At 23.9% G+C, this 22,333-nt stretch overlaps 3 protein-coding genes and 1 pseudogene across 5 annotated transcripts; 1 reads left to right on the top strand and 3 right to left on the bottom strand.

Annotated features, from left to right (window-relative positions):
- The first annotated feature begins 50 nt into the window (after positions 1 to 50).
- Positions 51 to 10,373, top strand: LOC112595548 (kinesin-like protein KIF18A). Of its 3 annotated transcripts, none has more exons than XM_025340797.1 (13): positions 51 to 386; positions 722 to 870; positions 4,305 to 4,540; positions 4,856 to 5,013; positions 5,073 to 5,439; positions 5,626 to 5,825; positions 5,899 to 6,210; positions 6,278 to 6,472; positions 6,530 to 6,709; positions 6,808 to 6,984; positions 7,046 to 7,481; positions 7,973 to 8,048; positions 10,269 to 10,373. In XM_025340797.1, exons 2-13 carry the CDS (start codon positions 734 to 736, stop codon positions 10,285 to 10,287), a joined length of 2,493 nt encoding a protein of 830 aa, XP_025196582.1. In that variant the 5' UTR covers positions 51 to 386; positions 722 to 733; the 3' UTR covers positions 10,288 to 10,373. The 3 variants fall into 3 exon arrangements, with proteins under 3 accessions (XP_025196582.1, XP_025196585.1, XP_025196584.1); XM_025340799.1 differs by having other exon boundaries at positions 62 to 149; positions 10,269 to 10,287; XM_025340800.1 differs by lacking the exon at positions 7,973 to 8,048.
- Positions 2,100 to 3,188, bottom strand: LOC112595549 (arginine-hydroxylase NDUFAF5, mitochondrial). The gene has a single exon (XM_025340801.1). It carries the CDS (start codon positions 3,186 to 3,188, stop codon positions 2,151 to 2,153), a length of 1,038 nt encoding a protein of 345 aa, XP_025196586.1. The 3' UTR covers positions 2,100 to 2,150.
- Positions 10,374 to 12,734: 2,361 nt separating the features above from the next.
- LOC112595431 (vacuolar protein sorting-associated protein 45) lies at positions 12,735 to 17,357 on the bottom strand. Its single transcript, XM_025340643.1, has 12 exons — positions 17,090 to 17,357; positions 16,664 to 16,862; positions 16,385 to 16,534; positions 16,149 to 16,285; positions 15,019 to 15,129; positions 14,626 to 14,760; positions 14,414 to 14,554; positions 14,208 to 14,345; positions 13,649 to 13,807; positions 13,492 to 13,587; positions 13,188 to 13,321; positions 12,735 to 13,035 (listed from the first exon to the last, which is right to left on the bottom strand). Exons 1-12 carry the CDS (start codon positions 17,180 to 17,182, stop codon positions 12,834 to 12,836), a joined length of 1,695 nt encoding a protein of 564 aa, XP_025196428.1. The 5' UTR covers positions 17,183 to 17,357; the 3' UTR covers positions 12,735 to 12,833.
- An 801-nt stretch (positions 17,358 to 18,158) lies between these two features.
- On the bottom strand, positions 18,159 to 20,021 carry LOC112595515 (annotated as a pseudogene).
- Between the last annotated feature and the right edge of the window lie 2,312 nt (positions 20,022 to 22,333).

Genomic DNA, 22,333 nt, shown 5'->3' with positions numbered 1-22,333 from the left:
TATTGTAGTTATCATACGTTTATTGGTTTTTTTTTAAAATCACGAATTCGTAAACATAACGTATTTTCTGAAATTAATACTCTATAGTCTATGGTAAATGACAATTGGTAATGTTACTGATATTATATGGTTTAGTGTTGTAGTGCGGTGTAAGAAATATCTGGCAATTTTACATTTATATTAATTTTATATTTTTATCTTTGGTACTTTAATTTTACTAGTGATCAATTATTCGAAATGTTTTCGTTGATGTCATTATAGATCTATTAAACTCGTGTCCGGTTTTAATTATTTTTGGAGTAACTTATAATAGTCCGATTGAGAATGAAAATAAACAAAACGGCTTTAACATAATTTGATACACACAATCGCCGCTTTATAGATTGGTAAGGACTTGCACACAAATTTCATAATATCGATATGGTTCTTCTTTAGCTAATCCGTGAGCTATTCAAAGATTTGTTTCCTATTTTTGAGCGTTATGGCTGGTAATTCCAGTTTTATTATTTGTTATTATTTCGAATAATAATTTTTTTCTTATTATACCGCTGAATTTTGATAAGAATGTAAATTTAAAAAAAAACGAATTGAAGTGTTTTTATGAAAATATTTAAAAAAATTTTCTTTAGAAGAGTACCAAAAGATAAGGATTTTAAAATAAATTTAATATTTGATAAGTGATTATTAATAAGAATATAAATTTGTATTTGTATAATTTCAGCACAATTTCATAATGGTACTTAACCGTAGAAGCTTAGAAAATTTGAAAAAACTTGTACCTGGTCGGGGACGAAATGTTGTTCAAGAAGAACAAATGCGAGTATTTGTCCGTATTAAACCATTACCAGAAGAAGATGATTTACTTAAACCGTAAGACTATTATTTTACTATATAAAATACGATATTATTTAACTTTTATTATTAACATTCAATTTTGATATACCTATCTACCTATATTTTTTTTTTTTTTAAATTAAATTAATAGATTTAGAAGAGTTTGCATTACTAAGTATACAAAATCACAAAATAAAGAAAAATATTCCAAAATAAACTTTGATACCTATATTATTGTTGAGAAAGTATTAAATTTCATATGCATACTATAATTCATAGGATTATACTTAAGATGTATTATTACTTAATAATTAAACAATTGTAACAAAAAAACAAATATCATTTACTGTCACCTTCGATATGTAGTTATTTGGTATTTTTATTTTATTACCATGTGATATGTTGTAGTTGGTAATTGGTCAAAAAGTCCATTTTAAAAGAAATTGAACAAAAAATCCAGATTCAGTATTTTTAGTTGAACAAAGTCTGAGCACGTTTTTAGTATGTGACAAAAAGTTTGAAAACACAAAATATTCTACTTAATAAATATTTATTTTAAAAATTTAAAAGTATTTGTACATATATATTATATTATATTATTATATCCAAAAATACAAAATATATTTTTGTTAGTTATATGAAATGATGAGAATAAAAAAAATTGAAAAATATACAAAGATTTTTAAATTTTAAATATTTATTATACAGAATATTTTGTATTTTCAGATTTTTTGTCCGACTATAAAAACTGAATCCACAACTTTTTGTCCAATTTTTTTTTAAATGGGCTTTTCGTCCATAATTTGTTATAGTTATACATTTTTTTTTTTTTTTATATTAACTAATATGTTCAGTAGATTTAATATCTATTGACCAAATTAAACATAAAAACTATATCATAATAAATATTACTGAAAAAGGATTTGTGGTATACAACAGTTGCCAATGAATACAGACATAGTTTTAAGAAATAATTTTGTAGGAATATTATGAAAGGATTTTTTTTCATTTACTAAGTCGCCTACTTAAATTACTAGAATAATAATTAGTATCTATTTGTAATCAATTATAATATATCATTCATATATACAACTAGATATTTTTATTTTTTAAACGTTTTTACATGAAATATTCATACATCAATACTGTACAAAATACTAAATTACCTATGAAGTATTATTCATTACATTAATTTTATTAATGTTCGAAAATTTAATTTCATAAAGTATATACAGCTAATTTTTCTCATTTTTAACACATTAAATTAAAATCAAATTAATTAATGATCATTTAAAATTTTTAGATTAATAAAAAAATTATGTTTCAATTTTTCCTAAGTTCTTAACAATCTTATCAAGTTCTCCTATATCTTTAATTGAAATTTGTCCTGAACCTCGAGATAATGGTTTTGGTTGTGATGGATCTGGTTTCCATCCTATCATATACAAAACTTGAAATGTAGCTGGAATACCTTTAGTATCACTGTTATCATCTTGATTACCATAAAGTTTATCATATATAGTAGCTGCAGAAAACATAGTATTTTTGTTTAGTCTCAAAGGTCGTTGTAGAACAGCATTATTTTCTCCCATGCCTTTTAGGTCCCACATTAGTTCAAAAATTGATGGATAACGAATAATTAGTTCATCTGTATCCAATGTTAACATAGAAAATCCAGCACTTTGCATTAATGCTCCCACATCTCTAAGACGGACAAATGGTGATATTCTAGGTGCTACACCTCCATCACGTTCGATGCCTGCTAATTGTAATGATGAACGTAATTCATACAAAGTGTCGCCTGCTAACATAGCTCCTAGAAAAACTCCATCATTTTTCAAACAATTTTTAATTTGTAGAAATGTTGAAGGTAAATTATTTACCCAATGGAGATTTAAGCAACTAATTATTAAATCAATACTATCATTTTCAAAAGGTAATTTTTCTTCGTCCACTACTATTTTACTAACCTTTACTTCAGGTTCAGGATTTTTAGATTTATTCAGAATTTCTTGGCATACATCACACATAATTAACTCTTTTACGTTGTCTATAGAAATGTGTTTTGATACATGTCCATATCCACAACCTAAATCAACCACTAAATTAAATTGACGTTTTATATCAAAGAGCCGGTCTGATAAACGATATCCAACTTCTTCTTTAATATATTCATAAACTGAACTATCTTCTGCTATTGCTGCTCGCTGTTTTTGAATAATTTTAGCTTTCCGATCAAAAACTGTCATTGGTGTAGGTCTATTTGCATTTTTCAATGTTGCTAATTTTCTAATAAATATTTTTAGTTTTTCATTCATTACTGATTTTCTTAAAATGTTCATTTTACATGACATTTGTTTAATTTTAAAATGGAATTAAATAATTATCACATCAAATACAAAAATATAAGAGAAAATAATTTATAATTGTCTCACAAAACTTAAAGCACTTAGTTAAATTACTCTACAACAAATAATATATTTGATAAATAAACTATTAAAGTTATTAAACAATAGTTACAAAATATAGTCGGTAGGTGTTTGGTATTTGTTAATTATTAATTTGTTCTTAAATATAACTTAAATAATTAAATTTGAGAACTGATAAATAATTTTTATTTAAATTATGTTTTTAAACTCTCAAAGTCTCAACTTACTCTAAGATCAAAGTCAGCACGAATAAGGCTTGATTGATAATTTACAGTGTTACCAAGTTAAATAATAATAATTTATTAAGAAATATACAAAATTTTACAATTATTTTTTTATTAAAGGGCTTAAAAAATAATTACATAGTTACAGATTGGTCCTAAAAAATATTCATAAAGAGAAACAAATTTTTATTCAGGATATGACCGTGTGTAGGAGTTACGAATTAATTTAAGACTATTTAAATCCAAACAAGTAGTCAAACTCGATAATTATTTTAGTGAAAACGTTATGGAACACTTCCACTGTATTTAGTTATGACAAGTATTTTTATTTTTTTTTGAACAACCACCATATTCAATTTTCACTTTAGATTTTGAGTAGAACAATAAATGTGTTTCCAACGATGTGTGTTTTTTTTCCCGTTTGTCATCACTTTTTATGGCAGTAAAAATTTTTTGATTTTCATAAATGGGAATGGTTTCTATAAAAATAGAAAATTATATTATCACTGAAACTTAGTACTATTGTGAGTGGGGTGGGGTGGGAGGTAAAAATTAAAAAAATTCCAGTACTTTTTTTAAACATAAGGAGGAAGAAACAAAAAAAAAAATAAATAGTTTGGCTACTACTTTTGTATTGCTTAATTTTAAAATACCTTAACTAAATAAAAACTTTATTAATTAAAATGTTTACTGATAAATATAATTATTAATTAATATTAAACCTTATTTTAATATATAAAAATTAAACTTATTAAATTTTAAATTAAGCCACTAGTTTTTAAATTTTTTGTATTTAACCTTGTTTTATGATTTACAGTAAAACAATAAGAATCAGAAATGATAATACTTTGATATTTGATCCAAAGCAAGATGAGACACCATTTTTTTTCCATGGTGTTAAACAAAACCCCAGAGATATTTCAAAAAGACAACATAAATCGATAAAATATGATTTTCATCGAGTTTTTGGACCTCAAAGTTCTAATGAAGATATTTACAATGAAAGCACTAAAGATTTACTTAACAAACTTTTGTGTGGATATAACTGTTCTGGTATGTACCAATTTTATATAATAAAATTTAAACATTAAAAATTTAAAAATGTTAAATTTCTGTATGTTTTTAAAGTGTATCATTTAAGACAATTATGAACTTATTGATTATAAAGTAATATGAACCCACCTTTCTTCTAGAAAAAGCTTAAAACATGATGTATATAATATTATGTTATTCATATGTATTTTAAAGTCAATACCATTATTTTTTAATTGAATGATTATTATTAATTTATGATATTTATATCACTTACTACATAAATGTTTTAATATTTTACTTTTTATTTAAAATTCATTTATTTTTGTATTGTAGTTTTTGTTTATGGAGCAACAGGTGCTGGAAAAACATTTACCATGCTGGGTAATGAAACTCACTATGGTATTACATATTTAACTATGAAAGATTTGTATGAAAAAGTTAATGAACAACAAAATTCTAAAAAATTTGAAATTTATGTTTCCTATCTTGAAGTAATGTATTAAAATATCATACTAAAAAAAATAATTATTTAAAATTATTTTTATTTTAGGTTTATAATGAAATGGTATATGACTTATTAGTAAGCGATAAAAAACCTTTATTTTTACGTGAATGTGGAAATACAACATCAGTAGCTGGCATTACAATAAAAATGGTAAATAATGTTGATGAACTTATTGAAATGCTACGTAGAGGAAATGACAATCGTACACAACACCCTACTGATGCCAATGCCGAATCATCTAGATCACATGCATTGTTTCAAGTGTACATACAGATGACATTTAAACATACAGATCAGGTAAAAATGGCCAAGTTGTCTATGGTTGATCTTGCTGGTTCAGAAAGAGCATCTTCTAATAAAGGGATGAGGTTTAAAGAAGGATCTAACATTAATAAATCGCTACTTGCTCTTGGTATGTTTCTGTTTTAATAATATTAAATAATAAATATTATGTTTAAGAATTTGAACTATTAAATATATTATTTAATATATAAAAAATTAAATATTTAATTACATATGTACAAATTAAGTTATATTTATGTATTATAGTTATATATTGTATATCTATATTAAATATCATATTTATTATTTATGATAGGAAATTGTATTAATAACTTGTCAGATGGATTGAGGCATATACCTTACAGAGATTCAAAATTAACTAGATTATTAAAAGATTCTCTCGGTGGAAACTGTAAGACTTTGATGATTTCATGTGTATCGCCAGCTATATCATCATATGAAGATACTCATAACACATTAAAATATGCTTCTCGGGCTATGAAAATCAAATCTAATGTAAATATTAATTTTGTGGGTTTTTAAATATTTCCTTTGATTATAATCTATAATACCTGTGTTCTTATTAAAGTTGAAAGAAAATGTAATGTCAATCAACCATCCTCCATCACATTACACAAAATTAATATCTGGCTTAGAAGATGAAATTCAACATCTGAAAAAAAAACACGAAGAATTAATGAAGTCTAAAACACCAGTACCACCAGACAATTTAGAAGATCTTAAATCAACTTTGGAATCTTTATTTGCTGGTAAAATAAAAAAACATAATGAAATTCTTCGTTTGGAATCAACACAAAAGAAAACTGAATTGAGAATATTTTTAAAGAAAAATTTACTTGAACGATTTTCTTCATTTAATGTTCCAAATTTAGATGAAATGGTTTGTAGTAATTATCATTTATTTTATTTTTAATTGATCAAAGTTTACTATTTATTTATTTTTGTAGACCAGTGAATTGAATCGAATAAACATGGCTATTCAACAATTTCAAGGGCGTATGGCTAGTTTAAATGCTCAATTAAATATATTATGGGATGAAGTGATTGCATCTAACAATGAATTAGACATGTTTATAAAAAAACTTGAAGAAAATAATGTCAAACAATTTTTAGATATTGATATTGTTCGTTTTAATGCTGAGGTATGTATTTAAACATTTCTTATTAAAACAATTAATAATTTTCATACAAATATTTAGGTTGTCATAGAAGAGCAAGCTACCCTCCTTGAGCATAGAAATGAAATTGGTATGATATTGGATAGTAACCTTAATATCAGTAATGAACTAATAACTATGCTTGCGGAAAAATCTAATCAATATTATACATTATTAAACGCACATAATAAAAATACAGAAGATATGAAAAAAAATCATATTGTAAGTAATCATTATGTTTTGACTAAGACATTGTTATGATAAAAAATGACCTATGTTTAATTAATTTGTTATTTATTTTTTGTTTTGATTCGTTCTAGAATGTAACAAAATCATTTTTGGGTGGTTTGAAAGCAGTTAGCTGGGATTTTTCACCAGGTAACCAATGTAAAATCAAGAGGGATATGTTTTTTAATTTAAATGAGCTTAGCATTGAAAATTTGAAAACCTGTACAAAACCTGAATTTTCAAGACCTATTAAATTAGAAGAATGCATGGTAAGTTATTAAACTATTTGAAGAATCAAACCTTTTAAAAATAATTTTCAATATTTTTAAGAGTCCGTTGCAAATTGTTGAAGATAAATTGGAACAAATCACATTACAGCCTGAAATTAATAAAATGGACACATCACCAGACTCAAACGCTGATGAAACTGTAGTAATTTCATCTCAAGCAGAAAATTTAAATAATACTTTTGTATTGAAACAAAATTTAGATTTAGCATCTGTTAAACGTCTGGCTACAACTACTCCTCATCGTAGTAAACCACCTATTGATACACGTTGCCTTACTAAATCAATTACTAAGCCTACCATACAAAGAAAAAGGTTGATACTCAATAATCACAAAGCTGGACTTACTAATAGGAAAGTTAATCAAGAAAATATGCCACTTATTATGGCTGCAACTAAGACACTGGCAGATCCAATTCTTGCCAAAGCTGTTACTAAAACACGAAATAATACTAATAATATATTAACCACAAAATCTGGTAAGTTGTATTAATGACATGAAATAAATAAAAATAAAAGGATGTTGGTTAAATGTTTTGTTATGGTTTTATGTATTAATTGTTAATTTATTATTAATTAAATTTAATGAATCTAAGTTGTATGTAATAATTGCATGCACCTAAAGATAGTTGAATATAAATAAAAATAATTAAACCTTTTATAAATAATAAATAAACAGTATATTCTAATTATAAATCTAATAGTTTTAGTCAATGTAAATTTTTAACATTTTAATATTAAGTATTAAGCCTAAGTGTAGTTTATATCAGGAAATTTTCAAAGGATTTGAATAGTTTATGATTTACACAATGATTTGAATAATCTGTAGACTGTTTTGGGTTTATGAAACTTTAACCTTAATTCAGTTTGGACATGCATGCAGTTCTCAATTAAATTTGCAAACAATAGTAAAATCCACATATTCTTTATCACAATAAACAACTGTAATGTATATTTTTTGATTTTACAGTAAACACAAGGATAACTTCACAAGACACATGTAAGACAATTAATGTTAAAAATCAAAAACCTACATTAACTATGAGGTACCTAATTAAATTGTAGTGTTTACACTATTATTTTCATTTACTTTATTTTAGCTGCATATATTTTTGTTTATTTTGCTTAATTCCATTATTGCGATTACCGCATGCTTCTGCACTATATTATTATGTAAAAATGTTGTAATTTTTAAATTAAATAATATAAGTAGGTCTGTTCATTAAATCATGAAGTATACACAACAACTGCCATCAAACAAATTTCTTCTAACATATAATTTTACTTCTTAAATTTGGAATTTTACCATAAAAATAAAAATTTCTGTTATTTTTCTTTAAAATATTATTCATTACACTACTTATTAAAAAGAAAGGTATGTGAGTCATAAATCTAAAATATATTAAAGAAACAGATATTTAAAAAAAAAATTATGGATACTCCTGTTAAAAAGTATAAAATAGGTTATCTATGCTTATTGCAAGGAATTGGTTTATTAGCTTAAACTTAGTTTGACTAACCTATTCGTATTATTTTGTTTTGAAAATTTTTTTTTTAATTGTCTTAAAATAATATAATGCAGTAATAACATGTAGTAAAAATATCTTAATTTAATTTACTGTAATATTACATAAGTGCCACGATAATCAATTAGAGGCTATAGGTCTTTTATAGAACATATAACTGCTTAGTGTTTATACTGTATTCTATGACGTAATCTTGTAAATAATTAAATATATAATAATAATTGTTTAATTTTTATTTTAGAACTTTTTGCCCAAATTAATTAGAACCATTACCCTTAATATCCAAAACCAATATAAACCAAATTACTTTTTTTGCTCAAATTTTCTAAATCAAATGTAGCTTTATATTATGCATATAAAAATTTAAATTGATGTCATATTTTGTATGTGTTTTTGTAGTTAGTTTTAGTTAATTTTTAATTTTAGAAGTAATTATTATTGACAGAATATGCTTTAATATTTTGGTAAATTAAACTCTTGCGTTTATCTAAATGTTCATTATTATTAGTTATAGTTACAATATAACAATATTTAAAAAAATATCCTATAAATTAAAAGGATGTTTAATTTTCAAATGAATTTTTTCTAACTTGTTAACGTTCATGTTAATCCATACTAACCCAATAATTATAGTTATTACCAGTTTATTTTCTGTTTAAATTTTTGTTTCTATGTTTAACATATAAATACATCTAAAACCTTAGCCTTTACTAATAATTTGAGTGCCAAGGTCTAATTAATTGAGTGTATTAACTGTGATCAATATTAATACTTTTATATTGTATTTCATCTAATTAATTATGTTTGTTATTTTAATTTAACAAATTAAATTAATAAGTATTAAGTAAATACATGTATTCAAAGACATAAGCAGAAATGCAAGATCATTAAGGTTAAATATGAAAAATAATGTTATAGTCTCTAAAATTGTACTAGTTGGTTTTATATTTCTAATAATTTTTTCCATTAAACTTTTTCTTCTATCTTACTTTTTAATGAGCACATATTTTATGCTTAAGATTCTTTGCAGTTTGTGAGATAAAAATTTTTCTTGAAAGTGTTTTTCCTTTTTTCTGATATGATTATTTAAACAACTTATTGACAGTGTTATTATAAATGCTAATCTAACTATTATTGTTTTCTTGATTTTATGATATTGACTTTTCTGTTTTAATTTTTATATACTTATTTATTTGTATTCTATTTAACTATCTATCTTTGCATTCATTATAAATCTATAATAACACATTTCAAAAATATATTGTAATTTTTATATAAAATATAATGTGTACGATTAAAATTATATTAACATATTTTAACATTGAATAATTTATTACTACTAAATAATATTTTATATAATTATTTATCATATATATATATATATAATTTTTAAATAATTTTTATTATTTTATTATATTAAATATTAATTTTTTTCACTATAATATGGTTAATGATTACATAGTTGATCATTTTTATATGGTTCTCATATTTGCACTGTTGCCATACTAATATTGTTTTCTTTTCTTATTTTATTGTTTATGTATGATGCGTAAAATATAATATGTATAAACAAAAAATTTTTTATTCTTATGTTAAAAAAATATGTAGGTTTATTCCATGACATAATTTCAAAATTATTTTTATATTGCTTATTTTTTTTATAATTTACTTCATTTAAATCAAATATATAATACTTCTCTATTTATGATTTCCAGTTTTAAAATTGTATTTTATTTTCAGGCAACGAAATTGGCTGTAATAAGTTGAAGAAGTATTAAATGTTTAAGGACATATTCCTACTTTTATAATTATAATTTTTTAAGTGTTTTACAATCATTAAAAACTTTTTATATTTGTGTAATATCATATTAGTAATATAGTAATATGTTTTATTTTACTTTTACTTTTATTTAGTGAGAAATATTTTTTAACAATAATAATAATCATCAAGACCAAAAATTGGTTTTGTATTATTATTTTTCATTATTATTATCATTATTAATTATAGAAATACAAATTTCAACCATAAATTGTCGCTTATAATTGTTTTATACAACTAAATACTTGTTACTTGAATGTATAATTTATTTTTATTTCTTTTATCTGAATACAATTTATATTTTATTTGAGATTACTCAAATTGTGGTGATATTAATCTTTGAATAATTTTATTAACGTAAAGTGTAAACTGATGTCAGAACAAATGTATAATTATAATTCCTTGACTTTACCTTGCAATTTAATATTTAAGTTTGCACTTATTAAGGGTTATCAAATTGATTTGCTTCTAATACCCCCTTACACCAAAAACCATCAAAATTGTTTTATGGTTTATCTAAATGGTTATTTAATGTATATTTTATCAGTTAAGATGTTGTCAAAGTGTTGTCAACTATTAAATTTTTCTATCCTCATATGTTTGATTAGTTTCTTACACTTTTTATTTATTTTATTCAATTTAATGAGTTGAGGTAGGTAGAGCTATATTACATTATATACATTTATATATATACATTAAATAAACAAAATAAGTATTATTTTCTTCGAATTGTACATACAATATTAAAAAAAAAAATTATGAATATTATATAGTTATCAGTATTTATTAATAAATTGAACTTGTATGGATTTATTTGTAATAAAAATCTTTTGACATTTTTACAAAATAGTATATTATGTTTAGTCTATACTCTATACTTAGTTTATATGATTATTCAATGATTGATTAATTGTATTGAACAAAAATACAATACTTTAATACTGCTTACCTTATAAGTTTAATTGTTAGTTATCATTAGAGTAACGACTGTTTACCTGCTCAAAAATATCATATATAATTTGCGCATCAAAAAATAACAATAGAATTATAAAAAAATAGTTAAAATAACTTTTCAAATTTTGAGTAAAAATTTAATAGTATTATAATTTTTATCTTCAATATATTAGTAGATAAATAAAAATGAATTAACTTCGTTAAATTAAAATTATAATTATAAAAATGCATAATAATATGTTAAAATCAAAATACATATTCTTACGTAGTGGTAACTCTGAATTGTAGACACATGGTAATTGAAATTTTGTCCACTATTCATAAACCTTCGAAATTCATAAAAAAATTATTAAAAAATTTTCTAAGTTAAATTAAACTATAATATTGTTTAATGTTTTAATATGTTAACTCTCACTTGAGGCTACACTTGTTGTCATTAACACTAGAGGTGTCTTTGCTGGCGAGGGTAACCAGTTGTGTTTTGAACAAACTAGATGAGGTGTATCGACCTTTGTGATTTTATTTATTATTTGTTAAGGCATAAGTAGTATTTATTTATTTTGTTAGAAACATTCCTGATAATTAAATTTTTAATGATATAAATAATTTTAATGTTTTAACAATACATTTTTAAATAATATAAAAAAAAAAAGACTTAAAAATAGGAATGCATACTGTGTCATAAATATAGTTTGATTTCTGATCTAGTTTGTTATTAATAAACTAGTGAAAGTGAATTTTTCTATTGTTATTTTTAAATTAAAATTAAAATTGTGTCCACTATTTGGAGGTTTTCCCATTGAAAAGTAATAAAAATATATTATTCTCAAAAAAATGTTCATTAGAGGAAGTTTCATTGCATATGTTAAAGTTGGAATAAATATTGGATTATTATAAATAAAAATGATTTAGTTTACTGCTATGAATCCTATAATAGTAAACAACTTAAACTTTTGGGTTTTCCTAATCTTACCCAGTTCTATTGTTAAATAGTATACTAATGCACAAATATTGTACAATAAATTAATATAGAGTAAATAAGCAAAGCACAAATTATGCATAATCAAAAAATTGAACCATGTGTAATTGATTCATAAAAAAGGTCAAACTTACCAATAATGTATACTATGTAGCCAGTTTAATGTAAGTTTCTACTGTCTAATAGTAAATAATCTATTTGTTAATTGTAAATGTGTATGTAATTTAATTTTATCTACTCAGCCTGTTTATTCTTAATAAATAAATAAATATGAGTTGTTGATAAAAAATAAAATTAAAGATATTCTTATTTATTTTACATTAATATATTATTAATTATTGATAAGGAATAGCAACTATAAAAATGCTAATAATTGTTTAATAAATAAATAATAATATTTAAAAAATAAATTAACACAGATTAAAATACATTGCACATAATAATATGAATAAAACATAAAAACACAAAGGACATTTTATTAATTAATAAGTAAAAGTATAAAAAAAAAAGAAATGTATAAATATAGTATGTGTATTGTTACTCAGAGAATGATTTATAACTTTCGAGATCCACTTCTGCTCTTTATCACTCCGAATGTAGCCAGTTTCACTTCATTTAAAAAACTGGAGGAATTATGTATCGTACTACCACCCAATATAATCCTAACCTGTGGGTTAGCTATGTTCATATTGTATATTGCCATTGATTCTTCGTATGTAACACCACCAATTACAAAAACAATTACATCTTGCACCCTATAATATACAAATATTACAATTTTAATAACATAGTGATTACATATTATGTAAAATTATAAATACCAACTCAAATTACAAAAACTATCTAATTAATAATTAAAATAAATAGTAAAGCCATTTTAATAAAAAATTAAAATTATACTTCATACTTTTTTGTTGGTTGATTTATATCACTTAAGAATGGGTATTGTTCTTCTTTTAATCTTGATTTTATCAAATCTTCAACTAATTCCTTCATCAGTGGAACATGTTGAGTAAATATGTTGTCAACACCCTTCAAGTCCTAAAATTCAGTTTAAAAATGAATTTCTTAATTCATTAAACAAATATATTTGTTAATAAATATAACTTAGATTTTTTTAGATGAAGAAATTAATTTAAATTGATAATTAATAAATTTAAATTGAACTTACATGAACTATAATTTATAATGAGAAAAAATAATTTGTTTACCTTATAGAATCGTTTTGTAATTTGTTTTGCATTTTTTAATGTATTTTCATTATCCAAAATGATTTTACTTTGGTATTTCATAACATCATGTACAAGCTAAAATTAATCAAATAATCGTAAACAAAAATAATTTGAAATTTCATCAAAATAGAAATACCTCTATCCAATGTTCAGCAACTTTTTTTGATTTTAATATCTGTATTAAACTAGTTAATTCTCTATTACTATCTTTGCTAAAAGATTTTAAAGCATATAACATAACAAGTTTACTCGCCTCTTCATCTGGTATATTTTTTTCAATAAGCTCTCGAATTTTCTATAAAAAAAAATATATATATATTTAAACTAAAATATTATTTTTAAATAATTATTAGTATATAGATAATAATTAAGAAAATTACAATCAGATTGGGTAAAATAAAAATGTATAAATTATACTAGAATGTTTATATTAGGATAGAAATTGATAAATTACAAAAGTTTAGAGATAATTTGTTATGGAGAGATCATGTATGAAATAAAATAATTTTATTCATTTAATTAAGATAAAAAATATAATATGTATTCATTGATTATAATTAGTGTTATAGAGTATTAAAGTATCTTAAAATTCCATTAAAATATAATAATTATAGGTATATATATATATTTATCACATTTATGACTATTTATTTATATTAAAAAAAATTAAAAATTCAATATTAAGAAATACTAACCTGAGTGTGTTGAGAAGATTGTATATCACAAGCAATTTGTTGTTGCAATTCAGATACTTCTAAGAGATTTTTTTTTGTGACATAATTTGATAGTTGTTCCATAATTATAACATGTTTAGCAACTGTACCAGACATTTTCTAAAAAAAAAAATATGTAATAATTTGAATATAATTATTTTTAAATTTACTTAATTATTATTTAATACTTTAAATTGTGGATAATTCTCAACAAAAGCTTTCATATCTGATATGGTATCAAGTTTTTGGTGATTTTTAGCTTTTGACTTAAAGTCATCAATTAAAGACTTCATTATCTCACCAATTTCACCAAAATTTTTATATATATTCTAAAAATATTTGAAAATTTATATTAATAAAATAATTTAAGTGTATTCATTTTTTAAGTGTTAAAATTTACTTGTTTGTATAAATCATCTTGCTCAGCACACAATAATACTTTTTGAAGATCTGGTTTAATGTCTTCAATATGACTTAAATCCACTTGATTATTATTTATAGTAAGCAACTCATGAACCATAGCTTGGTAAGACCACTGATGACAGTTCCATAATTATTAAAAAGTTAGTATACGGTTTAACAATTTTTATTAGTATTTGGTACACACCTGTTATTGTGATTACTATTTATGAGTAAAACTACTGAACTAATTATTTTAAATAGTTTTCTTGAGACAACACTCAATTATGTTATTTAAATTATAATATAAATCGAGAAATTAATAACACTGCAGTAAGTAGTTGCGATAACAGGAAAATACATTGTTTTTCAATTTAAAAGTAATTAAAATTACCGGCATTAATAGCGGAGTAACTGGATCTTCTCTTCGATCCAATATTAATAATTGTGGTTGTATATCACCTTGTTTTAAATTGAAAAGATTTTCTTCTTTTGAAAATATTACCTTAAAATAACAAAAATTAAATTTATAGTTGATAATGATACAATAAATAAATAATAGTTATTTTATTATTTTATGTTATTCTAAACAAAAATCTTTAGAAAAAGTTTTGGAATAAGTAAATCAGGAAAAAGACTAAAGCCTTTAGATTTTTATAAAGTATGAAAGAAAATATTGTACAATTATATTACAATAGTAGTATGTTTAAACTGCGGAGACTAGGAACCATACCAAAAAAAAAAAAACACTTTTGGAAACAGAACCTTTTTAATATTGAAAACTATATTAAACCCTTATTTATTATTAATATAAAAATCGAAATTTACCGGAACTGATACTTTTCTTGTAAGGGTTTTTTACGATTAATTTTGGTTTTTGTAATAACTCCATTATTTTTATTTTTATTTGTTAGTAAGTAATAAGAATTAAGAAGTAAACTAATATGTAGATAAATTATTTAGTCTTCTCTTTATCCATCCCTAAGTAATATTTGGATATCTGGTTAAAAATTGGTATTGACCTACCAAAACTGACACTTTTAATATTTTATAACAATTTTTAAAGAAATGAAATGAAAATTTTCTTACATACATAAGTATAAAACCTAAACAGGAACATAATTTTCAATATTTTTAAAAACTGAAAAGAAATCAAAAGCAAAATTATAATTTTTTCTAAAACTAAAAAAAAAACTAAAATTTTAGTTTTTCTAGGAACCATAACTATAAAAATCTTCAAGTTCCGGTTCTTAGTTTAAACATGTAAGTTTATTAAATCTTGCATTTTTATTTTTATTTTTAAAAGATAAATCTGTTAACATCTCAAAAGATTATAACTTACAAACCAAGTTCAACCAAAAATGTCTGTTTGTATATTTAAGACTTATGCACTTAATATAATAATAACAACTTGAAAAAATTGTCAGGAAAACTATTTTTCTAAAATAAAAAATTAAATTAAGAAAAATATTGTCTCAGTTATAAATACACCCAATAAAATATGTAGTTTTACTAAAAATTTACTTTGACTTTTTCAGCAAGCTGTTTACTCATTTTTGAAGAAGCTTGAAATCGTATTAGTGGATTTTTTTTCAATGATAGTAACACAGAAATTATTCCTTGAGTACATCGTGTAAGCTGAAGTGGATCCCAAGATAGACCTAATAAGAAAAAAAATAAATAGAATTAAGAGTAAAAAAAATTAAGAACATCAAACAGATATGATAATACAATTATTTTAAATTATAATTATTGATTACATTGTCCACAGGATGGAATATTGAGTGAAAAAAGATGAGGTGCTACAGCTAAGTAATCAGCATAATATTCTTGTACTTCTCTTACAACTTCTTGAATATCACTTTCTGCAATTGTCTTGATGTCAGTTTTAGAAATTATATTACTAAAATCTAAAAATAATAATTTTAAGAACAGATTAATTATTTAAATATTTAAAAAATTATGATTTGGTTAAATTTTTAAAATAGTGAAACTATTTGAAAATATCATAAATTTTAATACAAATTGTATTAACTTACATATATAGTAATACCCGTATCTAGGATTACGTAACTCTTTGCATAACAAAGATATATTTTCATTAGTTGGTCTTAGGAACGTAATACATTTCATATGATACATGCTATCTGAACTACTAGTTGATGTAAGTTGTTCAAATAAATATACTTCTCTCTGAAGTATTTCTGACTGACTAAAAACTGCACTTACAATACTTGTCTATAAAAATTACAAAAATTTAAAAAAATTAAATTTTAATAAATATAATTCACTTTGAATATAGTTTAAAACAAATGATAAATCTGGTAAAAAATATAATTATTAATTAATAGTATTATATTTGTCTTCCAAAACTTATTAACTTGCAGTTTTAACTAATTTAATACAACATTTATTTCTTAGAAGAAAAATAGAATTATAAACATTTTTTTATACAATATGCTTACCGTTGTTTTGTCCATAAGTAGTACTTTCATTCCAGGACCACAATCTTCAGTCATCTTTATTATGTATAATTTTATAGCTTGAATTAAGTCCATGGTGATCAGCAATTATTTTATAACCTAATCGAATTAAATATTTAATAAAAAATATAGGGTTATTGCTAAATTTAGCAAAACAATTTAGTCGTGTACAACCTGTACAAAGCGTACAACTCAAATGAATATTATTAATATTAAATTAAGATTTGTATTTTGTATTTGTATAAGATGTAAGATGTAAAAAATAAGAATACAAGATAATGATAAGAATTAATACATTGAGATAAGAATAATATTATCGTTATCTCTCTATCTATGATAAAAACCAAGAGAAAATTATTATTATTATTAATTATGCTGTGATATAAATACGAAATGCTTTATACTAATAGTATACCTATTTAAAATCGTAGAACTAGAAATACAAAAATAATCATACTGCTATAGTAAAGAGATTTTGTTAATTTGTTACTACTTGCTATCCAAAAATCATTGATTAAGAAATATGATACATTCCATTTTTCCACAATTGATTCATTCAGTATACTCAATGACATTTTCAAATGTCAATTCAAAGCTATTTAATAATTCGAAATTTAAATTTTCAAATTTTAGATTCTGAGTATATCTGTATTATAATTGTTAATGGTAAATCGAAAAATGTATTATTTTAATTATATGTGTATTAACTAATAACTAAAAATACACAAAAGGGGTGGTAGGTAAAGTGGTAATCGGAATAAAAATCCCCTGACGAACGACTCCGGAAAAAAAATCCCCGACCCTAGGAAAAAAAATCCCCAGATTACAATATTACTCACAACTACAATATTTTTAGATTTTAATATTTAATTACAAATAGGTAAAAAATATGTAATTACAAATAAGTATACTATATATTATAGTTTTCAGTCAAAAAATAAAAATATCAATATATTATATAATATTATAAATAATTTTAAATAAATTCTGTTGCGAAATAATATTAAAAAATAATATATAAAAAATATTTGGATAATAATAATAATCGCAGTTAGTTATTAGATTGTTTTCTAATATTATGGCTTATCGAATTTAAAAAATCCGAAATATTTATTTTTCTACTTATAAACCTGGCACAAAGTACTTTTAATCTTATTTCCGTCGTCCGCATCTGTCCAAGTTTGGTTGTTTTCATATTGGTTTCTCCAACGTCATCCAATGCTAATTTTGCGTAATCCGATGCAATCTCGTACTTCATTTTTCTTATTAAATGCCATACTGTGGGATGTTTAATGCCAATTAAATGGGAAAATCGATTGTTCCATCCTTCTGTGACATTATTTGTTCGGTGTCTATTACTATCATCATTTGATAAGGTAGTTTGATATACATTCCATGTACAAGGTGGAAATACTGGAGGAATCCTTCGAAGACGAATATTGGACTCGTTTGTACCTATTCTTTTAAAAGATCCATTAACATAGGTTGTATCGAAATATATTATAAAATCTTCTGCTCCAGTTGGTATATTTTTTTTTAACCACTCCATGCCATTTTTAACATCATCTAAAGGAAGAAAAGCTAGACTATCAACCATAGTACAGAACTTACGGAATGCTTCGTCTGTTTTATAGCGTTCGGACAAACCTAATTCTTGTAATTTTCTATACGTTGACTGACAGAGGTGGTAAAAACATCCTCGAATCGTAATGTGGCTGCCTAAGATCAGTTTTGCTGCATTCATGACGGCTAGTTCAAAATCCATATTTAAAAAACGGGATCTGGGTATTTTCCTCGTTTTTCACACTCGTTCATTACAGTACGAAACAAATGTTCATAAGTGCATTGTGTTTTACGTTCAAGAATACAGTAATAAAAAATGAATTTTTTTGAACTCGAAATACGTACAGTTGCTTAAAATATTCAGGTGCAAGTCCAAAATTTCCGTCTATAAACCATGTATTAGAACTTGCTAATAAAGATAAACCTGTGTCTGTGGCAAATATTAAAACTCGTTCATTCGCATCTGGACCATTGTCATCTAATAAAAATCTTTCTTCTCCGTATAAGCACCATTCACCTAAAAAATTTTTTTTATTAATTTTTAAATTCTGAGCGACTGAGCGAGTGATGAATGTAGGTATTGATTTTACAATGACATCTATGTGGTTTTTTTATAATATTATTTTTTGTAATTTTTTGAAATTAACAACAAAATATAGAATACATTATTAAACAATTATAAGGACTAGGATTTGTATGCAATAAAAAATTGTAAAATATGTATTTTATTTACCCAAATATGCAAAAATATGCATTTAAATTTGTATAAGATTTTTTTTTTTTTTTTTAAGAAACTTGGTCTGAACCATTAGTTTCGACAATTACAATAAACATATAAATATATAATAATTAATAAGCTACTAAATTAGAAAAACATTATTTTTTTAAAAAAAATATAAATATAAATACCTTCAATTACTAATTCTTTTCTGCATGCTGGTTTTGAAGGATCGTTGTAACCTCTGTGGTTTCGAATTGTTCGTTTTACGTGATCTTCTTTTGGCAATTCAACTAATACTTCATGTGGTACATTACTCACAGACTCGGCAAATATTTGACTCGGTGTTGCATAGGATATTTGTGCTTTTTCGTTCATTTTGTTTTTTAATTTTAAAGCAGCGACTGCATTTTTATTAGAAGTATGAACATGATCATGGTCAATACTAATAAATATTGGTTTTTCAATATCTAAACTCGTCTTAAGTACACTCGGACACTTAAACGAGGTAAATTTAGAGCATCGCCAACGTATAAAATTGGAGCACTCTTTTTGAAAATGATAAAGATATCCGATGTGCGCAATTTTAGGTTTTTTACTATTAGTTTTAATAATTTCAATAACGTGCTCCATATGTTTGTGTGGTACCTAACTATCGTGTATACTAAGTGTGTACTGCACAGAGCACAGACCTATAATATGTGGTCTAATACAAATCGTTGCTAATTTTTCTTGAACAATAAAATATTTGAACATGGTCATACCCATTTATTTTAAGATAGCGAGTATCCAGATTATGTTCATGAGCCCATTACAGATAAGATAGATAGGTGTTACTTTTTACCTTATTTTATATAATATCAAAGGTACACACTACACCACATAATGATATAACAATTACTGTAAAATTTGAAGTTCTCATATCTATACAATATGGTCAAAATGTTATAGAAGATGTAATATTTTATTTTATTTTAGGCTATTATATAATATATATATGTATAAGTTAATTTTATTCAAACATCTAAATTAAGTTAATTTTCGTCCAAAGAATAATGCAATTTTTTTAATGAGATTTTTAGAAAAGTAAGTTTATGATAGCTAGTTAATACTTAATGTATTTTACAAATAATAATAATTAATATAAATTAATGTAATGCAATAATGTAATCTGGGGATTTTTTTTCCTAGGGTCGGGGATTTTTTTTCCGGAGTCGTTCGTCGGGGGATTTTTTTTCCGGGGATTTTTTTTCCCGGGGATTTTTATTCCGGGATTCAGGTAAAGTAGAACAAATATTTCGATTTTTCAACTTTTACACTTTCATTAATCGATATTGCGATCAAAAGTCAATATTATATTGTAGTCTATTTCACGAAATAAGGGTACTGTGTTTTGACGAAAACCGGATATTCTTACGCATCCCCAGTCCCCACACCGCTCCATGTTTAATAACAACACGACATTCGACTAGACGTCAGCACCGGTTCGTAGCTCAATTTATTTGCACATAACAGTAGCTTTCTTTCTAAAGACAGGCTCACAGACTATAGTTGGTGTTTTTTAAATTAAATATTTAAAAAAAATTGTTAGAATAAACCTAAAGAAAATCTATAAGTTGTAAAGTGAATACCTACTGAATAGTGTGATGGCGGTGGTAAAATGATAACATCCTGAATGATCTTCCCGCTGACCAACGGATATTGCATAAATGCATAATATAATCAGTTGTGTAAGCACTGAACTTTAAGCGCGTCTGTAGAGTGCCTTTACTCAGCCCGACGGACGCTTGTGCTTTGCATTATATAATAATAATTGGTTTTTCTTGTCTATGTTTTGATGTTTACGCTGTATTGTTAACTTATGTTTTTCTATTATAATAAATGGACAGCGTTAATAAATTAACTTGGCGCGTAATGTTGCTTTCGGATAAGGGCCACATCGCCCACATCAATTTCTGCATAATATGTAGTCTCTGTCTTTATAATGTACTGGTTAAAACTATCAATGATTTATCTCTAAAGTTTAAATTTTCTAGATTTATAAAAAAAAACTTTTTAGATATTTAAATTTTGAGCAGAGTGAAGAGTTCAGGAATGTATTGATTACCTATACAATGTCACGTTCTTTTTTATAATTATAATCACTTTTTATTAGAATAATAAAACATACAACTTCATAGATTTTAAACTTCGATATCTTTTTTATTAGATTCTTTAGTAGGATGAAAATGAACATTTTCAGTGTTCTTCAAAATAATCGGAAATAACAAATAAACAAAAACAAAAGAGGAAGTGAGTATCACTGCCGCTTTATTGTACGACGATAAACATCGAATACAGAACGGGTCTATGGTCACTGTGATGGAAGTAGTGTCGGATTAATCATTAATGATTATACATTAGGCGGAGTATACAGTAGGCCTTAAACAATGTTTTCTTAAAAAATTGAAAAGTAATGTAAAGTGGAAAAGAAACAATCCTATCAATGATAGTTGATAATCATAATACTTACATACAATTTTAATAAACTTTAAAGTACCTATATGGCTATATAGTATATACCATCACTTAGTCTGTAGTGTCTGTACGGCGGATGAATCTTGTAGACTTAATTTTATTTATAATATTTATAATTTTGATTATAAAATATTTTTGTCGCTAATCATTGGCACAAATAGGACACATAAACATATTCTAATACAAAAAATGTATGTTTTCATAAATATATATTATATGCATATGTGTACATAATAGTACGTTGTTATATTTTGTGATAATAGGTACCTACGTTCTCATTTTTTTTTTATATATTTAAGTAATTAACAATCTATACAACATTATATACAATAAGCAAATTTGACAGTTAATGTAATATAAAGTACTTAACAGAATTTAACATTTGTGGGCAGGCACTCAGCAGCACCACCTGACCGTGAACATTTTAG

This window comes from Melanaphis sacchari, unplaced genomic scaffold (genome assembly GCF_002803265.2).
Source record: "Melanaphis sacchari strain LSU unplaced genomic scaffold, SCAv2.0 Contig27_pilon_pilon, whole genome shotgun sequence".
Classification (NCBI taxonomy): Eukaryota; Metazoa; Arthropoda; class Insecta; order Hemiptera; family Aphididae; genus Melanaphis; species Melanaphis sacchari.
This window is presented reverse-complemented; position numbering and strand designations above follow the sequence as displayed.